Genomic DNA, 22695 nt, shown 5'->3' with positions numbered 1-22695 from the left:
TAAAAAAAATTCTGACTTTTCTTTGTAACTACGCAACTATCATTCACTGAAGGCAAGCTAAGTTCAGCAGATTTTAAATTATTAAAAAAATCACATTCAGAAAAAATGAGCATCACAACATAATAAAATTTGTTGTGATGCTCAGTTTTGAGATCCCTTCCCAGACGCCTTAACGCCCACTCACATCCTGGGCCATCTGACCTCAGGAATTCGCATGATAAGGTGGGGCCAGGTTTCACAATGAGCTCCCCCGAAACTCTGGCTGATTGGGACCCACACCCAGTTTCACACCTTGGCTCAGGCGATTACAGGATCATCAGGAGGTCCTTTTGTCCCTCTGTGGGGGGACACTCCCACTAGGTTTATATCTGGGACTCTCCACCATTTGACCTTAGAACTGAAGAAGCTTCTTGGATGAGAGGTGAAACGTCTTCAAGTAACTTAAAGAAGTCCAGACGCTTTTCTTTGCAAGCTCCTTTGACTACATAATAAAAGGAAAAATAACCAAATGTAACTCTTAACACAACAACTAGAAATTGAGAGTAAAAGTTACCAAGTTAAAAGTCTTTTTAGGTGTTAGCATTAGGTGTCTGTGTTGCTAACTAAGCTTGCTAATGCTAGCTGACATCTTAACATTCCACCCAGTTATGGTCATGTCTGTCTGGAGAAAAGCAACCTTGCAGAAGCCAAAAAGCTATCCCTGGCTTCAAAATGTGGAGTCTAGAAACCAACCAGTGGCGTCACATTGGCTATGTCCATTTTTATATACAGTTCATGGTAACCATGTTGCTGTGGCTGTGAAACTTGCTTTTTACCCTTTAAAGCCTAAATCATGAGATAATTAGTAGAAAATTGTAATTTCTTTGAAATTTTATAACCAGAAGGTCTTTATTGAACCTTCTGGTCATTTCTACAATGAAATATTAATTTGCATATCCATCCATTCTCTTCTGCTTAGAGACAGACAATTATTCACACTCACATTTCCACCTTTGGCAAATTAAAATCACCAAATAACCCCACTAATTGCACATCTCTAGACTGTGGGAGGAAGCCACAGTACATGGGAAGAACAAAAACTCCACATATATATGGGCTCATATATTTGCACATATGAGTTTTAATTTGTTTAATGTGTATTCATTACATCCAGGTTTCTTTTTTGCAATTTGTTGCTAGAAAATGTGCAATTTATTCAGTTTTTCCGAGGAGAGTGGGATTACACCGATCATGTAGAAGTTTTAAAACTCACAAAAACTCAAATATGACATAACAAGTGTTAAGGGATACATTTCAAATACAGAAATCTTCAAATTATAAATATAAGAAGTGCAGTAATAAAAATAATAATGATAATACAAGCTTGAGCATCCAAAAGTAACACAGTTAGCTGAAACTGTGACTGTTACTAAATGGTTCAACATTCTTACTTCTGATCATGTTTATTCACTGACTTCCTGCTCTCTGCTTTTCCAGACGCCGTCCCTCCTGTTTTAGTTTTGGCAGTTTGTACCTTTGCAGTTGTCTCTGTATTGGTAGGAGAAGTATTGTTGTGCCTCCCAGTGGCCAGAGCCCCCTGCTGCAGTTTCAGCTGCAGGATCTCACTGAGCAGATCGGCCTCTTGGACTAGGCTTGCCACTATCTGACTCTCGGTAGCCCTCACTGCTGCACGAACCAACTCCACAATGCCCTACTTGGGGAGCCAAAAACAGTGACAGTCAGTCAGTCCAAATAATTTCACTAAGGGAAGTACCTCAGCTGGCGTAACCATAATCCTATGTTTTGGAGAGTATTAAAAAAAGGGCTGGTTTAGAAAAAAATATTTTTTGTCTAGGAGAAAAACATTTAAAACACAAAAACCACATATTCTCGTAGCACACTGCATGATTAGATATTAGGGTTAGGGGACATGAACCTGTTTATCCAGATGCTTATCCTCTGGAAGAGTGATGTCCTCCAGAGTGACCCGTGACCCCTGTCTCAAACACCTCAGCTCATTTTCCTTCTGCTCCAAGGTCGAAGTGAGACTTGCTTCATGCTGCTGACTTTCCCACTCTTGCAGATCGACGCCCTGGAGTAAAAAGGAGTCATTTTCTAAGTTTGAAACAAATTGGGACATATTAAATGGATTCCAGTACCATCAGATAGCAGCCCTGAATCTGCATGATGATTATGCAGTGCACGTTCGCTAGCCGCCACTTAAAGAGGCCTCCTTACCTTTGCTAAGGGAGGGGGTGTGGGTGGCAGTTGCACCTCCAAGTGTAGCTGAGTGACAGACACGTTAGCAGCTCCATCGACCACCGCCTGGAAAAGCTTCCGCCGTGTGATGCAGGTGTCTGTGAGATACCTGGTGAAGTCATGTCGATGGACGGGGGTGAGGTTCAGTAATCCCTCACACAGCACCTCTCTCAGTAGTGACAGCAAGTTGAGTACATCAGGATCTGATGGATAGAAAACAGTCCAGAAGTTTTAAACGAGGTTTACTGAACCAAACCCCAGCAGCACATGATCCTGCACACTGTGAACAGGTGGGCCTGCATTACTAACACTGCATGAGTAATGTTTTAATAGGGCACACAGGGAATGACTCAGAGTCAATGAATCACTCAGTGTGGTATGCTAGGGTGTCTGTATTGGTTTATGAGCAATGAGAACTTTACATCTGATAGTAATTCTCTGCTGGCCATGTAAAGGGCCACGACCTCTCGGTTAAGCAGTGTGTCCTCTAACAGGCCACTTTATAGTACACTGCTGTTTGACTCTGACCGTCCAGCCGTGGAAAGATGTCTCTGGCGATCACAGCTGCCCGGATAACATTCGGCCAGGAGAAGCCACAGTCTGCAGCGAACACGACCACGTCATACACAAACTCTTGATGGAAGCATCGTCGCTCGTCACTGAACTGGGGCCACGAGAAGTAACGGCTGAGCATCTGCACACCAGCATCTCTCTGACAAACACAATCACACAGACACAAAAGTGAGAAATGTCGAGCAACACGTAGAACCATTTTTACAAGTTATTTTAGTTATTTATTCATAAATGGTGTGGTTATGTATTTATTTTTGCAGTTCTGCTCCAAGGTTATTACATTAACTCAAACTAAATTAGATACTAAACATTTTAAAACAATTTAATAATAATAAAACAATTTTTAAAAAGTCAACATGAAATTGAAAAAAAAGCTCATGTAGGGCTAGCTGGCTGTAAAGTCCACTCTACCCTAGTTTGCTGTACGTAAACAAATAACTTCAGGCTCAGAAAATTAAACCAATGACCAATAATAAAATAATGTGCGTGCATGACTTCAAGCTAACTCTCTAACCAGTCGCTTACTTTAAGATTTAGGTCAAATTATAGATTTTAGCGCCATTTAAAAAAAATGCTGGGACACAACTTCGTCTTTATATCGCTTAAATTAAATGTCTGGGTGTTAATTCAGTGGCCGCCTACCTGTAGCCTCGCTATCTGAGCTATTTCACTCTCTGTTAGGGAATCCATCCTGATAAACACACAGCGGAGCTCGGTTGCCATTGGAGACTGACGCGATGACGTAGGGACGTAAAGCTGCTGATTGAACGTGTGAAGAGAATTCAGTGTTACCTGTAAATAACATCATATCACACGTAATTACTCAGTGCTAGTTTGTTCGTAGGTTTAATAGCGACTGTCTGGTATTAAACCACACAGTCTTCATGTATGTTTCAGGGCTAAGAAAAGACCAGGCTGGTAATGTAACTGGGCTTATTATCAGTCTGTGGCCACAGATGGCGGAAAGCTATAATCCTCTTTAGCACCAACCCCAGCCCTCTCCCTTCTTTTCTCCGTCTCTCTTCTTCTGCCTTTCCTCTCCTCCTCCTCCTCCTCCTGTTCTCCACCAAATAATGTCAGGGTAACGGCTGTTGAAAATAGTCGGTAGTGTCCAATTTCCGGTTGAAAAAATAAAAGCTAAAAAATAAAAATAAAAGCTTTATTTCAGGTGCGATTTTTACCATCAAACCTTTAGGGTTTGATGCAAATGTAGTTACCCCTTTTCACATTTGCAAATCTCAGTTCAGTTGCGTTCACATTACAATTTTGCCTTTAATTCAATTCAGTTTTATCAGTCACCTCAAGGTGCTTTATATTGTAATGCAAAGACCTACATACAAAATAAGCGTCCTAATTAGGATTAAGAACCATTCATAATCAGTATTCACAGATTTCAATATAATACAATAGTTTTAGGGTGGACCCTTCAGTTATTAAACCCAAGGCGACATTGTGTAGACTCATCACTGTGCATTACATATGCCAATTACAAGAGTGGAGAATAGGTCTGTAGTCTGTCACGTGCCTGTGTGCAAGCAAGAGCTACGCCTGCTCATCTACTAAGCTAAACTGTCACCCTAGCAGCTCCACTTTTAACAAACAAATACATTCTGCTGTTAAAGCCAGTTTCTTCCAGCTGAGGGCCCTTGCAAAGATTAAGACAATTCTCTCATCTGCTGATTTTGAGAAAGTAATGCCAGTGCCTTCCAGAATTGATTTTAGGATTTTTTTGTTTATTATTAAGGCAAAAATAGATCAGCACTCTCTTACATTTTTGAACTTTTAACTATGCACACTCCTAGATCATTAAGGTTAACTGACTAGATGCTTCTAGTTGTTCTGTTTGTTTAAATCAGGCCTTTTTCTTTAGTTGCACCTAAAATTTGGAACAGTCTTCCTCTTCAAAGTAGGACCTCACCAGTACTCAACATCTTTGAAACTCACTCGAAGACAGATCGTACCTCCCTTGTGTTTTTCTTTTGTTTAGTTCAGTTTATGTTTTTTCCTGTATTGTCCTTACTTTACTTTAATTTATTTATTTATATAGCACTCTTCACAGGATAAGAACCACAAAGTGCTTCACAATAATATAAAACTGATATACATAAAACAGCACAATCAAATATCCAACACAAATTTAGTTAAAAGCCTATCTAAATGAGTCTTGCTAGTTTATTGCTTTCACAATAAATAAACTGATTGGACTGTGCAGTTTGTGTGTTTACGTTCAATCCTGCCGTTTTTACTGAAAGGCTTTCAAGTCATTACTTTGAAAGTCTTAATCGCTGTACTTCCGGTTTTCATGCAGCGGACTTGCAGCGTGCCTGAACGCGCGCGCCCGCAACCTGTGCTCACTTCTCAAATCTCAGATAGCGAGCTCGCGGCGCTGTATGCCGCTGACCACACCTGACTTTATTATCACTCTGTTATCAAACTGCTTCTTTATCGGGATCTACACTCGGACACTGATCTTCACTGGTTCCTTCCAGCATGTTTCTTCACAGGTAAGACGAACCTCTCTTTCTCACCTGTTGCTTTACAAACACCTGCTTCTCTGAACTTAGACAAAGCTGAACATCTGTGGTAAGGTTCTGTGTTTGGGTTTATTTTATTTTATTTTATTTATTTGAGTGAGAATGCAAACCCCAATGAGCAAGTGCTCATATATCCATTAGGCTTGTGTTTGTGTATGAGGTCCAGTTGTGGGAATAAGGTCGTCACACACCTGCTTATAGGATAAGAGACAAAAGGGATTGAGCAAAGGAGTGAGCGCACTTCCAAAAGTAGGCCATCGCACGCAGAATTATCTCTGCTCTGTTTTCATTTTTTCTGCTGACTGAAGTGATCACACAAGAGCAAGAGCAGAACTTCTCTCCGTTTTCAGTCAGTTTTAAGGTGAACATGTTCAAATCCAGTGATTCACTGTGTACATATCACAAAGGAAAGTACTCCTGCAGGACTGAAGCCTATACCCATGTGTAACATCATCAGGCAAAGCGCACAAGTGATGAACTGCTTGATTTATCCTCTAGGAATACACATTAGTACCAAAACTTTCTCAGAGAGCAGCATCCTGACGCCTCACTGTGATGCCTCAGGTTCCTGTCAGCACCGGAACTACTCATCCTTGACTTCCTGTCTACCCAGAATCCCCCTGAGGGCTGCCTACCTCTGCTCTGTCTCTCATTAAGGCTGTGAAGCAGATACAGATTGATGAAATGAGGAGTTACATAAGTTTTACTTATGCAATAAGACACTTCTATCAAACCAAGACATATTTCAAGGACATTTTCAGCCTGTAGATAAAAATAATAAACGTCCTGGTGTTTTTAAAACTGTAAAAAGACGTGTTTGATTCTTTTTTTCTTCTTCTGCTCTTACTAGAGATTATTTTTAACTCCACAACACAGCATGCCCCTGAACAGCGGTACCAAACACTGCTCTGATTAAACATTTGTAACAAACCAACCTGTTGAGTAATAATTTAATTTGTCAACTTAAAAAAATGAAATAAAATAGAAAAAAATAAAATAAAAGCTTTTTCTGCTTGCAATGTATTTACAAGATCTGCAGCTAAGCCTCAGCAAAAAACAGCAATACTGGTGAATTTTTCAAAACTGTGGAGGCCCAGAACAGCCAAAATATATAAATGATGATTAATTTTAAACAGTTATTTACCGTTAATGGCACCTAACATAAAATATATATTTTAAAAAATGTATACAGAAATTTAAATTGATGTTTTCAGATGTATTTTTTTTTTTTTATTTCCTTAATTTATTTACTTTTCCATTTAATTTATTTTTACATGTATTTATTCCCTTTGTATTTCCCATTTGTTTGTTTGTTTGTTTGTTTGTTTGTTTTGGGGGGGTTTGTCTCTTGCTTTATTTCTTTTCTGCTTGTGTATAAAGGTGATGTGGCTGCCATTCAAAGGGTATCGTGGGATTTTCATGGCACCTGTTGGCTCATGTATACACATCTTACACTCCACACTGTCAGCTGGGGAAGCGTGTTTTGAAAAGAATAAGAGATTGAGGTTGTTGTTGATGACGTTAGCTTGACCACATGCATATTTTCTTAAAATTATTATTATAAACAAATCAGGTCAGCAGCTAAATAGGACATATCCAGAACAAGGAAATCGCAGACTTACAACAGCAACACTAACAGAAAAACAATCATCGGACAGGAGGATAGTAGGGACAGTGTGCAAAGGAGACCATTCTCATTCCCAATGTGCAACATACCGCCGATTTGTCACGACCCAAGGCGTCCCATAGGAACACGGAAGGTAACTTTGATACCCTGTGATACGCGCCGGATTGTGGATGCAATCCAATAGACTCCCGGCAGTAACACACATTCCAGCCGTGTATTCCAGCCCTAACCCTAACCTTAATCCTAATCATAAACACAATCTTAATTATATTAGATAGTGTTTTCCAAATTGATGATGAGAAAGTAAAATAAATGTACATGTGTTGATTCATTCCAAAAGGTTCTCATGTTTCCGAACGCGTAACATACAGACGGATGTGGTGACTGAAAGCGTAACATACTGAGGATTTGTGACGTAGCGTCGGTATGTTACCCTTTGGGATGAGAACGTGTTGGTGCAAAGACATACTGTGTGTGGACGCTTAACCATGTTGCCTCACTGATCAACTAAAGGATGGGATAAAAATAAATGCTAATAGTATTTATAACAATACTTTAAGTAATAACTATAATCCTTGTCCTGCTATATGCTGGAATCATAAGTAACATATAGTGTTTTAACACCCAAATACCCACCTATGACAAGAAGAAAACAATATGTGTGTACATTTATACATACACCAATGCTATAAGGGCCTATGGGGGTGATTAAGCTTGGTGATCTAATAGTAAATACATTAGAGGATTACCTAGGCAACCATAACCTGGAACATCAAGTCTCTTTGGTGAAAGTCTTTTCCACCAGTGCGATATTTGAATTTGCTCCAATCATATTCCTATGCTAACGGCAGCTAAAATGACCATGTGTAATGTGACCAGCGTCACTTATGAATCCGCAAATAATTAACACTCTGTCTCTAACACGCTTTATATGCATGTTTGTGTGAGCCTCTGTTTTGTTCACCCTCATCGTTCGTGTCAGTACCATCTCCCGACCACAGTGGGCAGTTCTTTTACAGATAATAAAAAACTTAAAAGAAAATTAAAATATGAAAAAGCTGGCAACAGTCTGTTGAAATTATCGGAGCCAATAGCAGCTAAAGAGCTTGTTAAGTTTGGACGTGTTCTTTAGGTACAGATATAGACCGTTAATCCCACTAAAAGAAAAGATAATGGAATAAGAACTGTGGACATAAATAATATGCCATCCCCTTACCCACACTGGGAAAGCAATACACAACATTCAGATTTATCATTTAGAATACCTACTAGACAAATACTTTTTTTTCTTTCTGCAAGCTTCTGTGCAACCCACCTTGCCCTTCAGCTCCTCCTTTCATGCTGTGTCCAGCCTAATCAGTGCCACAACTGTTGTCTCTGGTGCTGGTTTTGTGCTGGGTCTTGCTGCTGCTCTTTCCCCTTCTGGCTTTGTGAGATGGTGCTTTGCCAGACTGAGACAATCAGCTGGTCGTGATTGGCTCATTACAGATTTACTGCTACTCTGTCTGTAGTATTAGAGGGGTTTTTTTTCCAGGGCAGCAGTTGGTGGTTTCAGGGGTTTCTAGACAGGAGGAACCCTGCTGTCTACAGTGAGAAAGACTGTGTGTAATTACAATCCTCCAACTAGATCCTTGTGTGTGAGGAAGACACAGATAGAGGGCGTTATATGTGCTAAAACCTGTGGCCTCTGCACCAACTCTGCAACCAGAATGTGAAAACTGACTGCCTTTATCTGACTTTATCTAAGTCAGACTTCAGACTTTTTTTTAAGACTTTATCTACCTAACTTTGTCCTTCGGCGTCCTGTAACTTTCATGTTGACATGATTCAAATTATAATTTCACTAACAATCTAAACATCTTTGATGTATTTGCCACTTGCCTATTAATATTTCTATTCAATCTCAATAATTCAACCTCACAACTACAAATTAGCATATGCGTCTTCTAATGCTCAGGTGCGGCATGCATAAGAGCATCACTTGCCTTATTAACGTCTTGGCCTCACCATAGCAACCCCTCCTTCTCCCACACACACACAGAGGTTCTTAAGCAGGCTTTTCATTCTATCCTTAGCCTAGCCCCTCCTGTCTTCTCCTATCTCCTCCGTTCTCCTCTCTCCACCCCCACTCCCTTCCTCCCTCCTCTTGTCCATCTGCCATTTTACCCTGAGAGCTGGAGAGTGGAATCAGGGACTCTGCTGTATATGTACACGTATGACTCGGGGATCGCCACCATACACACTTGCACAAATACTGCAAACCAGTCTCCTGGTCTGACTAGATATCCACAAATTTCTCTTCAGTTTTTCCATACCTCTTTGGACCATGCTTCCTGAATATGTGAGTAGTGCAACTAATACATATGGCATGGAAAAAGTGGTTGTTAATTAGTGGTAGCAGTCTCCTGTTCTTTTACAACAACGGTAATCATCTTCAAATCATTTGAAAAAGATTCTAAACGAGCAAAAACATAAAATCTGCTATAATAACGCTTTCATGGGAAAATAATAGAGCTTCATGTTGAAAAGGCTTAAACCTACAATGCTGTTATCTGTTAATGGTTTGCTTCAGTGTAATGTGTTAAAGGCTAATATATGTGAGTCAGAGTTTTGTATTGGAAAGAAAAATGTGTGTGTTAGATATGAAATGAGCAGTCCATCGAACAGTCCGTCCACAGCTTTTCATTTAACAGATGAGTCATTTATTCTGCTTAAATGTGAGAACTTTAAGCTTTGTTTGTCATATATAAACTGGGACTGTTGGTGTGCTTCTAAAAAAATAGTTTTTAAGAAGTATTTGTCATTCATTAAGTCTAAAAATAGCAGAAACTAGATGAGATTAACGGAAAGTGAAAATATTCCTTTATTCCACTTCTAAAATCTGATATATTGATTCCATTAAATCTTGAATGGCAGTGAGAAAGAAGCAGAGGGTGATAATGAAACACTAACTGAATGTGTTTAAGTGTCTGAAAGCTCTAAGCTAACATTTGCTTGGATTAACTTGCCTCTTTGCTGGAAAAACTTGCTTAGTGCACACGGACGTCAGCATAGCTGTAAGCCTAAGACCTTCCTTTAGTCCCACAGCATAATCACTTTCCCACAGCTTCAGTGGTTGCTTTTAATGTTGCACATCAAAAGCAACTTTGCTGTCCATTTCAGAAAAAAGCCAGAATAAGTTATATGAGATTGTCTGAGTCAGTTTCAAGTGTAAAATAAACGTTACAGTCAGTTTTATTTGTGCTGTTCTACACTGAAAACCTGTTTAACATGTGCCTAAATGTTGGGTTAACTGTGCCCTTCATAGAATTTTAAATGATATGTTTGATGTAATGTTATTAGGAAAGACTGAGCTAAAGAGGCATTAAGAAGCAGTGTCAACACTGATTTGGCCTCATGAGACTTAAAAGCCTGCTAAGCCTATCAGAAGACATAACAGGAAACAATCAAGAGGCACATTGTGACCACATGTACTGAGTAGAAAAAGTGATATTTGTCTTGATGCTGAAGGATTTAAGGGTCACCACAGCTGATCTCTCAACATACACGTGATATTAGCTTGTGGTTTTTATAACTATTATATAAGCTAATATGTGTGACGATACAGACCTGAAACCCATTGAAACTCAAAACTAACAAGTAGTTATTTGTTGTGTTCATCTATGTTCATCCATGTGTTGTAAAACTAGAGAAAAAAGCTAAATGTTTGAAATACTCAGCATATGTTATGTAAGCTGATTGATGCTGCCTTTCCAGGAGCAGGGCACGAACTTTTTACGTCTGTTCCGAACAGGATTTTTATACGTGTCCTAGGCCACACTGATAAAAATAGCTCCCTGTGCGAAGCTCCGCCTTTAACATCCATGTAAATATAGCATTTGTCTACAGTTTATCTTGTTAATTCGCATTAAAGTATGTGGCTTGTTTTTGTTGACCTTTTGTAGGATTTGCAGTTCTTATTCAAAAAACAAATTGAAACTGATCAATGATCGGGGGGAGGGGGGGGGGGGGGACTGCACAGTATATTTTGAGGGAATCCAGGTAAATGTCTTTTTCTAGAAAATCATTACAGAAACAACCCAATCACCTCAGCAGGTGGAAAAGTGACAGCTTATTATTAGAATTTAGTTGTAAACGATACAGAAGGTTTTTCCCACCAATGTCAGCTAGTCCTTTCAGCGGATGTCCTGTCCTAAATCCTCCATTAATCATCCTGATTAAGACTTGTTCTTCTTGTGAGTGTGATTAGCACGCACGGGACCAGAAAAATAAACAGAAACCTGCAGAAAAAACAAACATGTTCTTATCTTTGTGTGTTTCCCAGGTGTATGTGAGACCACAGCATGCATTCGGTCCAGACAGGGCTGTGGAACCCCCGGCCCCCATTTAAACATGTCTTCCCCATCCCTGCCCTGCCCCCTTCCAACTCGCGCCCCGCTCACGTGAGCTCAACCACCCCAGCCAAACGGATCACATTCTACAAAAGTGGTGACAGCCAGTTTGGGGGCGTCAGGATGGCCATCCACAAGCGCAGCTTCAAATGCTTTGACGCCCTGCTGGACGACCTTTCTCAAAAGGTTAGATGAACTATAGTAGAGACTTCTTTTGAAGCTGAATGCTTAGATGCATGTATATAGGTCAGGGGTGTCAAACATTAGGCCTGGGGACTAGAACTGAAGAGTAAAAGACTCCAATATGACCCTTGGACAGCTTTGCAAAATGTGAAGTAGGATATAAATGTATAAATTTTAGACTTTTAACTGTATTTAAGCATTTCCTACTGATAAAGACCTCTCTCATGAACCATCAATACGACACAAAAGTAATATCACAGTGTAAAAAACAAAACAAAAACACAAGAACAGACATTTTCTGTCAATTAACAAAAATGTTATGCTTTATAATTACAGGACAGTCTGAGCAATGAACTATCACAACATTTTCTTTCATTTTATACATTTATCAAATAGTTTCACTCATCTGGCCCACTAAGATATACAGTGGGGCAAAAAAGTATTTAGTCAGCCACCGATTGTGCAAGTTCCCCCACTTAAAATGATGACAGAGGTCAGTAATTTGCACCAGAGGTACACTTCAACTGTGAGAGACAGAATGTGAAAAAAAAAATCCATGAATTCACATGGTAGGATTTGTAAAGAATTTATTCGTAAATCAGGGTGGAAAATAAGTATTTGGTCACCTCAAACAAGGAAAATCCCTGGCTCTCACAGACCTGTAACGTCTTCTGTAAGAAGCTTTTCTGTCCCCCACTCGTTACCTGCATGAATGGCACCTGTTTGACCTCATCATCTGTATAAAAGACACCTGTCCACAGCCTCAACCAGTCAGACTCCAAACTCCGCCATGGCCAAGACCAAAGAGCTTTCGAAGGACACCAGGAAAAGAATTGTAGACCTGCACCAGACTGGGAAGAGTGAATCTACAATAGGCAAGCAGCTTGGTGTGAAAAAATCAACTGTGGGAGCAATCATCAGAAAATGGAAGACATACAAGACCACTGATAATCTCCCTCAATCTGGGGCTCCACGCAAGATCTCATCCCGTGGGGTCAAAATGATCATGAGAACGGTGAGCAAAGATCCCAGAACCACACGGGGGGACCTGGTGAATGACCTGCAGAGAGCTGGGACCAAAGTAACAAAGGTCACCATCAGTAACACACTACAACGGCAGGGAATCAAATCCCGCAGTGCCAGACGTGTTCCGCTGCTGAAGCCAGTGCATGTCCAGGCCCGTCTGAAGTTTGCCAGAGAGCACATGGATGATACAGCAGAGGATTGGGAGAATGTCATGTGGTCAGATGAAACCAAAGTAGAACTTTTTGGTATAAACTCAACTCGTCGTGTTTGGAGGAAGAAGAATACTGAGTTGCATCCCAAGAACACCATACCTACTGTGAAGCATGGGGGTGGAAACATCATGCTATGGGGCTGTTTTTCTGCCAAGGGGACAGGACGACTGATCCGTGTTAAGGACAGAATGAATGGGGCCAAGTATCGTGAGATTTTGAGCCAAAACCTCCTTCCATCAGTGAGAACTTTGAAGATGAAACGAGGCTGGGTCTTCCAACATGACAATGATCCAAAACACACCGCCCGGGCAACAAAGGAGTGGCTCCGTAAGAAGCATTTGAAAGTCCTGGAGTGGCCTAGCCAGTCTCCAGACCTCAACCCCATAGAAAATCTGTGGCGGGAGTTGAAAGTCCGTGTTGCTCGGCGACAGCCCCAAAACATCACTGCTCTTGAGAAGATCTGCATGGAGGAATGGGCCAAAATACCAGCTACTGTGTGTGCAAACCTGGTAAAGACCTATAGTAAACGTTTGACCTCTGTTATTGCCAACAAAGGTTATGTTACAAAGTATTGAGTTGTATTTTTGTTATTGACCAAATACTTATTTTCCACCCTGATTTACGAATAAATTCTTTACAAATCCTACCATGTGAATTCATGGATTTTTTTTTCACATTCTGTCTCTCACAGTTGAAGTGTACCTCTGGTGCAAATTACTGACCTCTGTCATCATTTTAAGTGGGGGAACTTGCACAATCGGTGGCTGACTAAATACTTTTTTGCCCCACTGTAAGGTGCAGCATGCTGTATGTGGCTTTGACTTTACTGATGCAGGTCTTTTCACCTCTTAACATCCACGCTAATCAAAGGTTATGGTTGGGTTTTGCTTTAGCCACATGATAAATAAGCAATTTTTCAGGAACTGTTTATTTCAAATTAAATCCCAATTATTTTGTCATTACATGTTCGAAACAATTGAAAATCCTACAAAATGTGGTGGATATTTAACGAACCCTAGATGGGTCATCTAGGGTGGATGTTAAGTGGCTAAAACGGCGCTTGTCCTGATCAGCAGTGCTTTATACAATGTAGGGAGAGCAATACATGGATACGAGATAGAGACAGATTAACAGTCACATTTGATATTTATGTACAATTTGTCCACAGGTGCCGCTGCCATTTGGTGTGCGGACTGTGACCACCCCTCGTGGCACTCACACCATCAAACACCTGGAGCAGCTCCAGGATGGTGGCTGCTACCTCTGCTCTGACCGACGCCAGGCGAAGCCAGTAAACATGGAGCTGGTCAACAAACACTCAGGCATCTGGTACCATCACAACCGGAGGCCCCAGAGGCCTGAAACATCATCCGCAACACCACCTGGCCATTTGCATATGCCTTACAGACAGCGACGGATCTTGCTGGTGAAGAACAGCGAACCGGGGATGAGGAGGAGCGTGGTCCTGAGCAGAAGGACAGCCAGGAGCCTGAGAGCTTTTTTAGATGAGGTGTCCGAAGTGATGCAGTTTCATGTCCGCAAGATCTACACTGTAGAGGGACGCAGGGTAAAAAGTTATATCTATTTGAATTTGCACAGTAAAACTTTGCAAAGGTTGCTCATTTTAGTGAAAACTGTTGACTCTGGTGAATTGTTTCCAGATTGACAGCGTTCAAAGCCTGATGACTTGTCCAGGTGTTCTGGTGTGTGTTGGCCGGGAAGCCTTCAGCCCCTTGCTGATAAACTTTATTAGGAAAAGTTCAGAAGAGAAACTTCCTGGTCTGGGTCCCCGGACTCCTGGAAATGGGGCACGATCCCCTGCTACTCAAGGAATAAGGTCCCCACCTCATGGAGCTCAATCCAGAGCCAGTGAGTACAGCGAAGGACATGAAAGCAAAAAAAATGGTGAGTTTTTTAGACAACTGGGCAAGTTAACAACAGACAAGTTTTAAAAGGTACAAGAAAAAGAGGCAATAAATTTTGTTAAATATTGCACTTTTCTCTTTTCCTTCAGTTAACTTTGGTCTGGAAACCAAAAAGAGCATCATTCACCCTCGTTCTGATTCCTCAAACCGCTCGGCACGTTTCTCTTTTTCCTCTGAAAAGTCATATGGCAATGGTGTCACCGCATGCCCCCAGGGAAAGCCAGCCATTATGAATGATGACATTGAAAAGCGTGTTCTGGTAAATAAAGATGGCAGCCTCTCGGTGGAGATGAGGGTGCGTTTTCACCTCCAGAATGACGAGACCCTCCAGTGGTCCACTCAAATTAAAAAATCTCCATCTCTGAGCAATGAATGTTGCCCTCTAAGTCAGGCTCAGCCTCATTATCTCCAGCAGGGCCAGTCAGAAAGTTGTTCTGACCCTGATTCAACATCCTTTGATCAGTACGGTGTGGACTATTCCAGCCAGCCGCTGCAGTGCGTGTTGGAAGGGAACCGCTGCCCGTGTTGCCACCAGAGGCATGAACAGCATTACGACTTATGGGAAAACCCTGCACACAGCCATAAATCAGCTCCTGTTCCACCCCCACATGCACCCAGTCACACCCACAGTATGATGAGACATACGCACTCTTCTAGCTCTTCCTCATCGTGCAATTCAAGAAGGGTGGTGCGCTGCAGAGCTCGGCTCTCCAGCTGCGGGGGTGGCTCAGGTTCAGAGCAGAGCAAACTGGTCCAGGAGGAAATGTGTGTAACCGAGCAGGTTGAGCACAGATTAGAGGTAGAGCAGGATGGGGACACCCATATTGAGGTACACAAGGTGAGCCGGTGTTGCAGTCGAAGTGAAGTGGTTGTCGCGGACAGCAACCTTCAACCACTCAGCAGAAAGTCAGCTGAAGACGAAGAAGATCGCCCGCTATCAGCAGTCAGCAGCTCCTCACATGTCCTTCGGTCGTTGAAAGAGGATGAAGATGATGAGGACGATGATCTGCCACCAAGCATTTCACGGTGTTGCCATAGCAATGAACCGTCCCCAACCCCTGAAACTCAACTGCACGAAAAGCCAACAAATGACGTCTCAGCCAATTCTTTCCACTCTACCAAACACAATGAGCAGGAAGAGCTAGGAAGCAGGGCAGTGTCTGCAGCCTCTTCCTGTCTCTGTGGAGGAGCTGTCGCTCGCTCAGCTGGCCCAGATGAGGTAGATCAAGTCCCTTGCAACACATCTAAAGTAAGCGTAACCAGGATGTCAGAATCAGAGGAAGGAGGGGCCTGTGATGATGATGAAGGGACAAAGAGGGCTGTAAGTGACTTGTCAGGTCACACAGGACTCTCAGCAAGCTCTCAAAAGTCAGCGACATCTAGCGTGTGTCCGAATTGCGGGGGCTGCAAACGCAAGGTCGATTCTGTTTCCGGTGGGAGGGAATCACAGAGAACCAATCGTTCCAACCAAGCCTCTCCCCTTCCTAACAGTGATGATGCTGCCTCAGATGTTTCTACCCAATCCAACAAAACCAACCTCACCAATAATGGACGCCTCTCTGCCACACCAAAGGGCAAAGTATCCAGTGCCATGTCTAGAACATCCAGTCCTCAGGCAACACAAAAAGAGAAAGAAAGGGCTCCCAGTGCTACTTCAGCTACAAGCCACAGGTCCAATAGATCACACAACTCTGGCTGTAAGGGCAGCACCGATATTCGTGCAAAAAAAGAGGACGAGAGAAGCTTCAGCGTAGTGTCAAATCAGTCTGCAAAGTCCAGCAAGTCTGAACACACAAGTGAAGCTCCTGACATCAGTTCAAGGGAGACAGCAGTGGGCGAGAACACTGTAGAAAGAGCAGTCAGCTCCTTGTCAGCCAAATCTTGTGTTTCAGCTCAGACTGATGCATCAGTCAAGTCTCGTAACTCCACCTGTCAGTCAGAAGCTAAAGGCACATCCCAAAGTGACAATCCAGCTGTAGAAGAGCATGACCCAAACAACAGAGCTCCCAGTAGCCTCTCTGTGAAGTCAAATGTTTCTGCAAAGGCTGGAAAGGCTGAAAGACCTGATAGTGCTAGATCAAAAAACTCAAACATTTCTGTAAAGTCCAGCATATCTCAGAGGTCGACTTGTAGTAACTGTGGAAAAGCAACAGGAGTTGAAGCTACCATAAAGGTAACTGGAAAAGGAACAGAAACAGAGATAGAGGAAAGACCAACAAGTGCAATGTCATCAAAGTCCAACCTGTCTGCAAAGTCTATTAAATCCCATAAGTCCACTAAAGCCTCAGAGCCTGGGGGAGAGGGAGAAGAAAGGGCACCAAGTCAAATGTCTGGCACGTCAGTTAAATCGGACAAGTCTGCTAAGTCTACAAAGTCGTTCAGGTCTAAATGTGATGGCAATGAAATGGTGACATGTTCAAGCTCAAAGACAGCAGATGAAGCTGAAGAAGAAAAGAACAATCTTAAACTGGTAAATAACGAGAGGGCACCCAGTGCAGAGTCCTCCAAATCTCATGAATCTGACAGTAATCAAAACACAGAATCAGACTCCGAAATAGTACACAAAACAGAAAAAGCTGAGAAGCGAACTGCTAGTATTTTATCCCATAAATCAGCTTCCTCTGCAAAGTCTCACAGTACAAAGATAGAGGGGGATGACATGGTGGACAGAGCCCCTAGTGCCAAGTCCTCCAAGTCCCAGAAGTCAAATCACACAACTGCATCTCCAGTTCCAAGTGAAGCTAAAGAAAATCAGGAGAGGGTGGAAAGTGTCATGTCTGCTAAGTCAAAATCTTCAGTAAGGTCCAACATTTCTCATAAATCAAATTCAAGTGCAAATGTTGTCACTATTAAAACGCCTACAGTTGATGACGAGGAAAATGTGACGAATGAGAGAGCACCAAGTGCTGCATCGGGAAGATCAAATGTTTCATCTACAGTATCTCAAAAGTCAAATTGTAATGGAAAAACTGATATTTCTATTATTGAAACAGCGGATGGAGACAAAAAGGTAACAAATGAGAGTGCACCAAAAATTAAATCTAATGTCCAAACTCTCTCACCTAAGCGAACACGTTCGCCGCGGATGCGCTCTCCCGACGCTTCAGCCGCATTCACCAAAAGTTGTAAGTCTCCTGTGCAGCAGTTGTTGAATTGCTCTGATGCTGGAGACACAAGAGGGCCCAGTGTCTTGTCAGTTCACGCTGCGAGCTCTGCTAAATCTGGCAAATCCAGATGCTGCTGTGGAGCCGCTTCAGATGAGGCAAAGACAGAAAAGGAGAACAAGAATAAAGAGGTGAAGCTCGAGGTGAAAAGTGAGAATGTTTCTGAGCAAGCAGCCAGCGCCCTGTCATCAGGAGGCACAGACCATCCTTTGAGTCAGAACTCAACAGAATCGGTCTCTCTTGGGTTACCTGAAGAAACATCTGCCTCAGACAGTGGGAAGTCTAGCGTCTGTGTTCACAGAAGTGCTGAGAGCAATGACGAGGGCCAGGCAAAGACCTCAACTCCCAGTCTCCCAAAAAGCCGAGAGGTTTCCACCATGAAGGAGGATGTGGAGATAACGGGGTCCACCGTTTCTCAAAAATACAACAGTACTGGCAGGAAGAGTGGTTCAGCAGTGGATATCCCAACTATTGAAACTCCATCAGGTGAAGAAAATGGATTGCAAAGGACAGAAAAAGCAGCAAGTACAATTTCAGTCAGAAGCAGCAGGTCTAACAAGTCTTCTTGCAACTGTAAGTCTAAAGAAAAACATGCTAATGCTAGCTCGACCAAAGTTGGAAATGGCAGTGAAACAGAAAATATGAAGTCTGCTCCAGTGACAAATGGTAGCAACAGCAGGAACTCGTCTGCAATGTCATTAGCAGGTGCAAAAGTCCAGATAAAATCCTCTGCAAACACAACAGCAAAACCAGTTCCTGGAAACTCAGAAAATAATGGCACGGAAAATCAAAGAAACCCTAGAGCAGCTAGTGAGGCCAAACAGGAAGAAGACACTGCATACAGTAAAGTAATCTCCTCCCAAAGTCCCTGTTGCCTCAGGGCTGAGTCGGCAGATTTAGCTTCAGATCAGAGTAAAGAAAAAGATCAGGTCGAATGTAAGTCCAGATTTAGCACAGGGAGCAATTGTGGTAGTATCAAAATGGCCAGCTCTCTGAAGAAAGGAACCCCTATCAAGTCCTCAAGCCCCTGTCCCTTACACAGCAAAGTAGAAACATGCGGTGAAAGCACTTTGTCTCAATCTCTGTCTGCTGCTGACTTGCTAAAGGAAACAATGGCTGCAGCACGCCCGTGCAGCCGACAATCTAAAGCCAGTAAGTCCAGTGACAAGTCCAAGAGCAAGAAAAGTGGAATGTGTCAAAGAAGCAGCAATCAGATGGATAAAAGAGAGGAACTGACACCTGCCTGCTTGCCCAACACGTCCCCCAGTGAGGTTGTTAGTGACTGGCTACGAAGTATTCCTGCTAACAGCAGCATGCTAGCACTTGGCGATGAGTTTAATGAGGAAGAGCTGACGCCAAAGGAAATGGAAGAGATGCCTGGAGGAGAGTTAGCACAGGAGAGTCCTGAAGGTGAGAAGTTAGAATTGGTGGAAAAAGGTGACCCTGAAGAGGATGAAGAGAAAGACGATGAAGCTAAATGTGAGATAGCACAGGAGGAGAAGGGCTCAGATCCAACTTCAGGAGATGCAGAGGGGACTTCTGGTCTCCCTAGTGCTCTACTATTACAAAGTGAGGCTCTGCCTAGAAGCTGGCAGTCTTCTGCAGCTGTGATGAAAGTTCTTCTAAGTTCTTCTCTGGGTCGATGTAGGAGTATGCCCGAGGTAAGCCAGTTACTTTTTTGTGACAGAAAATTATTCTGCTATACAGAGCTATAGATAAAAAGTTGCATCACCAGAGGCATCTGGGATAAAACTGCCAAGTTTGTGGCAATCACTTGTGAGCAAGGGAGCAACCAAAAGTACTTGATTTGCTAGGAAATGTACCATGTTCATGATCCATTTGACCCTACATAATTAACATGCAAATTTTCAAATTTAGAAGTTATATGTTTTGGGTTAGATATGCCAAATATGTGAAAATGACATGAAAAGAGGTGGATGTTAACATAAACTACCTTCAATCCTAAACAGGCAACCAGTGTCCCTGCAGATCTTAGATCTTAAATGTAGAAATCTTAAAGTTCTGCTCAGTTAATTTCAGGATTTTGAAATTCCTTTTTAACCAGTTGTAATTATTTGAATTTGACTATAATTCCTGCATTGAACATATTCTACATTCTCTGAATGTTTTCTTTTTGATCTTAGGTGTCTCCGGTTTATGGACGCCGACTAAGCACATCAGCCAGGGGTCTTTTGGACTGTTTGGCCCAGCTCCAGCTCATTGAGCCTGCATTGGGCCCTGGCTGTGATGTACAGAAGGGTCGCAGCCAGCAGTATGAGGACATTATGGCTATCCTTCATTCCCTCTGGCTCACTGAGCCTGGGAACATCAAAGCCAAGGAGACAAAGGAGAACAAGAACAGTAGCCGAGAACAGGTGACACCACCAAGGTCCTCATCTGGGGTGGATATGAGCAGTGGCTCTGCAGGTTCAGGGAAGGAAAATGGCAATCAAGGAGGAGATGAGACACCTCCAAAAGCGAGAGAATCTCTACAAGCACACGAGATAGCAGAGAACATTGTAGAAGAGGAGGAAGAGGGAAATGCAATGGCAGGAGATACAGAAATTGAGACAGAACACAAGGAAACATTCACAGACCAAGCTAAGGCAGACACAGCAGAGGAACCAGTGCAAAGTGAAGAAGCTCCTCAAAAAAGCGAAAGCTCCAAACCCTCAGAGTCATCAGACAAGACCTCTGCCAAAGATGGTTCCAAATCTCCCACCGATGATGAGCACGAGACATTGGAAGACTCTAGTACAGGCACACCCCCAACTGTTCTTCGAACACCTTTGGCCAAAAGACCATCCCAAGACCCTGACCCAGTGTGGATACTTCACCTTCTGAAGAAGCTTGAAAAACAGTTTATGGTCCACTACATTAATGCAATGGCAGAGTTCAAAGTTCGATGGGATCTGGATGACAGTCACATCCTGGACACCATGATCTGCGAGCTGAGGGATGAGGTGAGCCGACGCATCCAGGGCAGTATTGAACGTGAAATGAGGAAGATTCAGGGTCGAGCAGGGAGAGGTGGTAGGTCACCTCGGCCGCCACAAGGAACACATCTCTCCAGAGAGTCCACTACAACAGAGAAGAGACGTCAGATGTTGAAGGTAAATCTACCACAAACTGTCTTCATAGCAGAAGATACTGCTTGAATGACATAAATTGTTGGATTTAATTTTTGTTTGTTTGTTTGTCTTTTTAGATTATGAAGAAACAGTCGGTGAAGACCGGCGATTCCCTCAGCGACGGAGAGATGACGGGGGAGTTCAGCGACCAGCGAAGTGACGACGAATACTGTCCATGTGAAGCTTGTGTTCGCAAGAAAATGGCTGCACGGCCTTTCAAAATCAACCCGCTAGCGGCTGAAGCACCGGTGATGAAGGACTTTGACCTACTTAAGATACTTCAGCTGAAGAAAAGCCCAGCCCCTGCAACCGTGCCGCAGCCTGCAGCAGTGAAAGACAAAAGCCAGGCGGCTGTAGACGACGATGGGAGGAATTTAGACGTAGTCCAGGAGGAAGAGGAAGACGAGGAAACCAAAGAGGACATCAGAGCGGTTGTTGTTTTAGAGGAGACGATTGCAGAGGAAGATGAAGAGGCTGAAAAAGAAAACGATGACGGTAAAACAAGGGAAGAAGAGGAGACAGAAGATGAACAGGAGGAAAATGAGGAAAGTGGTGCAAGCAAAGAGGAGCAGGAAGAAGAAGGAACAAGTGGTGAAGAAGTGAGAGAAGATGAGACATCAGAAACTGGAGAGGAGGATGAAGAACATCAGTGTAAGTGTACCAGAAACGAGGAGGAGAGTTACCAAGAGGAGGAGGGAGAGGAGCAAACAGGAGAGGATGAAGAAGAGATGGGAGAAGATGAAACAGAGGAAAATGAGGGAGACACAGGAACTGGCGAAGAAGAGGAGACAAGCGACCAAGACACAGTAAAAGAGGCGTCAGTGGGCAAAGGAGAAACCCCAGAAAATGAAGAGAGTGATGAGAGAGTAGACGATAAAGAAAAACCCACCGAGGGTGAAAGTGTGGAAGAGGGGGAGGATAGTGCCGCAGAAACGACAGAAAATGAAAAGTCAACGTTGTCAAAGGAGGTTGCAGAGAGGGACAGTACGTCAGCAGAGGGTGAAGATGAGGAGGAAGACGGCAAAGGAGAGGGTGAATCGAGTGAGGAACAGGAAGGGGAGGCATCTGAAGAGGAAAGAACCTCGCCACAGGTAAATGTGAACCATGTTTTTACTGAAGTTTATTCAGTAATTATTATGTATAACACAAAGGATAGCATTGTTTTCTTTTAAAGGACAGTCACTTTCATGTTAGTAAAACAGCACTGCACTCATGAAAGTTTAACCGCATTGATTAAAGATGTCAGATAGGCCAACAAACATGATCAGACTGACTCTCCAGCTTAATTTTGACTCCCCTTTAGTGCCGTGCAGTACCACAAATTATTGTATCAATCCAATACAAGTGAATACAGGGTCAGTGTTCAAAGTACTAATACTTTTAACCTTTTAAAGAAAACACACCTTTCAGCCTCTCATGTATTTTGAAACTAGGTTTTTTTTAGAGACTTGGAATGTAAATGTGCCTGTTTCAGGGCTACATACTGAACTTGGAAGTATCGATCATATTGTGCTAGTGTCAATCTAATGCCAATACCAGCATTGGCATCGAAGCTTAGATATCAGTAATTAGATGGATCCGCCCACCTCTGCTTACCTTACATGATGTAGTGAGGCAACCACTCAGGTTTTAGTATTTATTTATATATATATGACATATATCACAGCATACTTTTTAATTGCATCTATCCA

General features: G+C 42.6%; 2 protein-coding genes across 5 annotated transcripts in view; one reads left to right on the top strand and one right to left on the bottom strand.

The window, feature by feature from the left end:
• Positions 1–1102: 1102 nt before the first annotated feature.
• Positions 1103–8385, bottom strand: c23h8orf74 (chromosome 23 C8orf74 homolog). 3 transcript variants are annotated; one of them, XM_085151235.1, is made up of 6 exons: positions 8288–8380; positions 3454–3603; positions 2767–2950; positions 2218–2441; positions 1916–2071; positions 1103–1690 (listed from the first exon to the last, which is right to left on the bottom strand). In XM_085151235.1, the coding sequence occupies exons 2-6, from the start codon at positions 3532–3534 to the stop codon at positions 1427–1429; spliced, it is 909 nt and encodes a 302-aa protein (XP_085007361.1). In that variant the 5' UTR covers positions 3535–3603; positions 8288–8380; the 3' UTR covers positions 1103–1426. The 3 variants fall into 3 exon arrangements, with proteins under 3 accessions (XP_085007361.1, XP_085007362.1, XP_085007360.1); XM_085151236.1 differs by lacking the exon at positions 3454–3603 and having other exon boundaries at positions 8288–8385; XM_085151234.1 differs by lacking the exon at positions 8288–8380 and having other exon boundaries at positions 3454–4063.
• A 571-nt stretch (positions 8386–8956) lies between these two features.
• rp1l1a (rp1 like 1a) overlaps positions 8957–22695 on the top strand; it is a 16826-nt gene continuing 3087 nt past the window's right edge. For both annotated transcript variants that reach the window (XM_085151225.1, XM_085151224.1), the window contains exons 1-7: positions 8957–9313; positions 11297–11549; positions 13953–14351; positions 14446–14689; positions 14799–19534; positions 20018–20986; positions 21082–22095. In XM_085151225.1, coding sequence (XP_085007351.1) covers positions 11316–11549; positions 13953–14351; positions 14446–14689; positions 14799–19534; positions 20018–20986; positions 21082–22095 — 7596 coding nt within the window. In that variant the 5' untranslated portion in view covers positions 8957–9313; positions 11297–11315. The remainder of the gene's footprint in view (positions 9314–11296; positions 11550–13952; positions 14352–14445; positions 14690–14798; positions 19535–20017; positions 20987–21081; positions 22096–22695) is intronic.

This window comes from Neolamprologus multifasciatus, chromosome 23 (assembly GCF_963576455.1).
Source record: "Neolamprologus multifasciatus chromosome 23, fNeoMul1.2, whole genome shotgun sequence".
NCBI lineage: Eukaryota > Metazoa > Chordata > Actinopteri > Cichliformes > Cichlidae > Neolamprologus > Neolamprologus multifasciatus.
Note: the sequence above shows the minus strand (reverse complement) of the source record. Positions and strands in the feature narration are given on the sequence as shown.